The 4,222-nt window shown below is 43.2% G+C and overlaps 1 protein-coding gene across 1 annotated transcript; it reads right to left on the bottom strand.

Moving 5' to 3' along the window:
* Positions 1-299: 299 nt before the first annotated feature.
* Positions 300-3,480, bottom strand: LOC109738519 (signal peptidase complex subunit 3). Its single transcript, XM_020297610.4, has 6 exons — positions 3,294-3,480; positions 2,778-2,825; positions 2,324-2,386; positions 1,093-1,146; positions 715-801; positions 300-639 (listed from the first exon to the last, which is right to left on the bottom strand). Exons 1-6 carry the CDS (start codon positions 3,417-3,419, stop codon positions 511-513), a joined length of 507 nt encoding a protein of 168 aa, XP_020153199.1. The 5' UTR covers positions 3,420-3,480; the 3' UTR covers positions 300-510.
* Between the last annotated feature and the right edge of the window lie 742 nt (positions 3,481-4,222).

Below are 4,222 nucleotides of genomic sequence, written 5' to 3'. Positions count from 1 at the left end.
CAGACAGCTACTCCCTCCGTTTCAAATTAGTTGACTTGAATTTGTCTAGATACGGATGTATCTATACTTGTTTAGTGTCTAGATAAATATGGGTCAAGTAATTTGGAACGGAGGGGTACGTTGGAAACAAGTCAGCAAATCAATGGTGTATATACATTACCTATGAGGTGACATTGATACTGTGTGAATTGCCTCGGCATGCAGCCAGGCAGAGTGACATAAGCCGACTGATAACCCCCGGGCAGCCTGCAGTGCTGCAGCAGGCGCAACACCTCCAACACGCACCTCTACGCCCCAACTCCGACCCAAGTGATATTCATTCACTGCTTGATCAATAATAAGCTATATATATCCACACTGTGAACGAACAACAAATCAGGAATTAACAAGACTACTGTCCTGAGTGCAGCAAAGACGCTTCGTATTCACTAGAGGATTCTTCTTATAGATCTACAACTGCGAGCCTCCTACATAATTTATCAGATGGAGCAGAGGAGCACAGCTTCGTTTTCAGGAAGTATAGGTGTCTGGGAGAGTGAACTCCGAAAGAGGCATCTTGCCTCGGATCATTGCGCCGGCGTTCGGCATGATGTGCCAGTGGAGGACAAGCTGAACTTTCTTGCCCCGCAGACTGGTCCCCTGATGACAGGAGACGAATCGTGTCAAAGACGAATCCAGAACATGTGACAAAATGGACAAAGAGTGGAGCCTTACCTGGTCAATCAGGGGATACTTGCTCTTCACCTCCACTTGCACATTAGCCTGGTCTTTGTCAGGTATTATGCTGTCCCATAATGAAACCTGTCAATTGTAATGAAATGAATATAAGCATGGTTCACGATCACCCCCTACTGTCTTCTTAATGAGATGCAATTTACACTACTTGGCAAAGAAAGGAAGATATTCTGAGTGATGATTAAAGGGCATCCTGACAAAATATTACACATATTCTAAGCAGATCTCTTATGCCAAGGTGACAAGAGGAATACTTCAGATTTGAAGCTTTGGTTAATTACACAGTTGGATGCTTGGAAAATACGGATAGTAGCAGAACAAATTGTTGGCCAGGATTAAATACGAATATTAGCATACCTGGTTCAGGGAATTCTTTGCGGTTTCATACTCAGCGGTCACAAAGGCAAAGACCTGATAAAAAAAAAGCAATTAAGTTGGTACTAAAACCACATCACTTATTTTGGAATGGAGGGAATAGCTTCCTACAATGTGAAGTGGAGCAAATAACTAATAATGTCATCTGAAAAAGACATGGGGATGGTACTGCATTCGAACTACAGTATTTCTTATCTACGTCAAATATGTTTTCACATTCAGCGGAATTGCTCCTAGGCCATTCTAACAATCGCCTATGCTTCTGAATTAAGCATATCAGTAACAAATTGCTCAGTAACATGGCTTACCTGTTAACTATGAGGATGCATTTTCTTGTGTATCTATTATTAGTTACAAGCCATATCAAACCACTCAGCACTGAAACAAAAACTACCTTCACTAACTACTTTGTATAAATGACCAAATGTACTGCCAATATTTGAAAAAAAAGGATTGGCAATAGGACGGCTTTTGGTACAGAAAGACCGAAGACTCTGAAAGTTTGCTCCTTGCGATGCTAGTGCAAGCAGACAGCAAAAAAATTGCCAGCGTAAAGCTTCATTAGGAAAACTTTACTTTCTAATTCCAATCTTGTTTCAAGGTCACTATCTATTTCTTCTGAAGATAACATGATCTTTTTTAGCATTACAAACACAAGATGTATTTCCTCAAGTACAATTTTGCAGCATCTACGTGCTGACAGAATTGAAAAAAGTAAGGATTGAGAAATGACAGCTTTCAGTACAGAAAGACTAAAGACTGGATGAAAGTGTTGTTCCTTTTGATGCTTTCTGCAAGCAACCAGCATTAAACTTACCACCTCATAAGAAATATCATATGTTCTAATTATTATCTTGTTTCAAGGACACTGTCTATTACTCCCTCCGTCCGGAAATACTTGTCTTAGAAATGGTTGAAAATGGATGTATCTATAACTAAAATAAGTCTAGATACAACCATTTCTAAGACAAGTATTTCCGGACGGAGGGAGTACTTCTGAAGATACTGCGGTAGAAATTGGTAAACCTAGGTAGGCCTTCATTCAATATTGACTCAATTTTTGCATATGTCACACTTGAGCAATATTACTTGTGATATGCACTTGTTATATTATTTGCCAGGCCCACAGATATACATGGGGTCAATTTACTGAGCATCAACACATTCAGAAAATAGTTTAGCATTGCACATCCTACTGGAATGAAAATATCACCTGCTTTGTGTTCCACGTGAAAAGTGATTCCAAATTTGCAGATAGGCTGAAGGTCAAGGTCACCTGTCACATTTGTTTTCACAAATTTGTCAGTGGTGCTGCAATAGAAGTAACATGGCATACATATAAGAGATGAATTTGCTTGCGGCGTTGTGTCGATGAATGATAGCAATAGCAACTGTGGAACATAAAGACAGTCGCAAATGCGCAGATTAGGAACTGTGAAATAATTTTACTAAATTGATATTGATGACTCTTTGCAAGATTTTTTTTTCCACAAGGAACTGGCTTTATTCAGCGACTTGGCAACTGAATAATTGCCCAAGGGAAAACATTATATGTCGTAAAATGATGGCCTTATTTCTAGACGAAAGAAGTACCCCTCCGTTCCAAATAAGTGTCGGAGGGAATATATGAAACCTGGGAAACAAAAGGGTGGAGTAAAAGCACAAACCTTGTCGTTCCCATTGATCTGTTTGTGGAATCGATTTATCTTCGTAACCTACGAGAGCACAAGAGAATCAATAAGCAAGCTTTACATGTAAAATCGTGTCTGATAAAGCAACAAACTTTACGGTGGCCACACAAGGCACAAGCCATGGAATCTGAACCCAACTTTTATACAACTTGTAAAAGCCTAAACACTAGTAGAATACTAGATAAACGAATCAGTGTACAGATACTTGACCTATCCTACAACGACCCTGTCCTGCCAAGCTGAATCCCGACAGATCGGTGAATCCGCGGACACAGAACCGGTCAGATCCCCACAAGTTCACCCCCACCGGCCACCGACGACGTCGAGCCCTGAACCCTACCAGGATTCTTCAGAGGATTGCGAAATTTCGGCGTTACTGAAGAAATTACAGCCAATAATCGCGTAACAGATTCAGGTGAACGCTCGCAGTTCCGAGGGTCCAACTGCAGACTGCTCTAAAGAAAGGGCAGGAGAGGAGGGGCAGACGCATACGTGGGCTTGGGCTTCGACGGAGGGGACGTGGAAGGCGTCGAGCGCGGAGGCGGCGGCGCAGGTGGCGATGAGGAGGAGCGCCGCCGTCGTCGCCGCGGCCAGCAGCCGGGTCCCCCAGGAGTGCATCGCACGAGCTCCGCTTCCTTCTGGGCTCTGGGGTTTTTTTTTTCGAATGGAAATCCCTTTTGCTTCTGGGGCGTCGGGATATGGACGACGAGCCACGTATGCGCCCTCGGACAGTCGTCCGATTCGAGATCCAACGGCTGAGACGGGTGCGGGCCGCGTGTTCGCTGTGATGCAATTGGGCCACGTGGTTTGTTCTTCGGAAGAACTGAATTCCACACTTCGAGTCACGCTACTGCTAGAAAAAACACTTCGAGTCACGCTGTCAATGGGCCGGTGTTACCCATTGGGCCATTAGTCCGGCCCATAATTTTAAGGTCGATATGTCGAAATTATTAATTAAGGAGTACTCGTTGCAAAGAACACTCCACCTTTCCAGGTCACGACAAGTGGCGCACATGCAACGCGCCACTTATCGTAACCTAGGAGTTTTCCGTTTTTTCGTAGATCCGTTTATTCAAAACATTTTATCTCTTAAACCGTGTGTCCAAATCTCAAACCGTTTTCACCATTGGATTTCTCGCGTTGAGATCTTCAAAACTAGATCCCATGTTAATAGGTTTTGACGAACTTTTTTTCATGAAAAAAAACGGACGAAAAAACCAAACCGGGAGCACGGTTTTTTCCCTTTCTGAAAGAGGCACGCCAGTGCCTCTCGCGAAATCACAATTGTGCCTCTCGTGGAAGCAAAACCGTGACTCTCGTGGAAGGAAAAAAACAAAAAACGCGTTTTTTTCCTTTCCGAAAGAGGCACGCCCGTAACACTCGCGAAAGCACAACCGTGCCTCTGGCGAAAGCAAAACCGT

Source organism: Aegilops tauschii, chromosome 3, assembly GCF_002575655.3.
Source record: "Aegilops tauschii subsp. strangulata cultivar AL8/78 chromosome 3, Aet v6.0, whole genome shotgun sequence".
In the NCBI taxonomy this organism is placed as follows: Eukaryota; Viridiplantae; Streptophyta; class Magnoliopsida; order Poales; family Poaceae; genus Aegilops; species Aegilops tauschii.
This window is presented reverse-complemented; position numbering and strand designations above follow the sequence as displayed.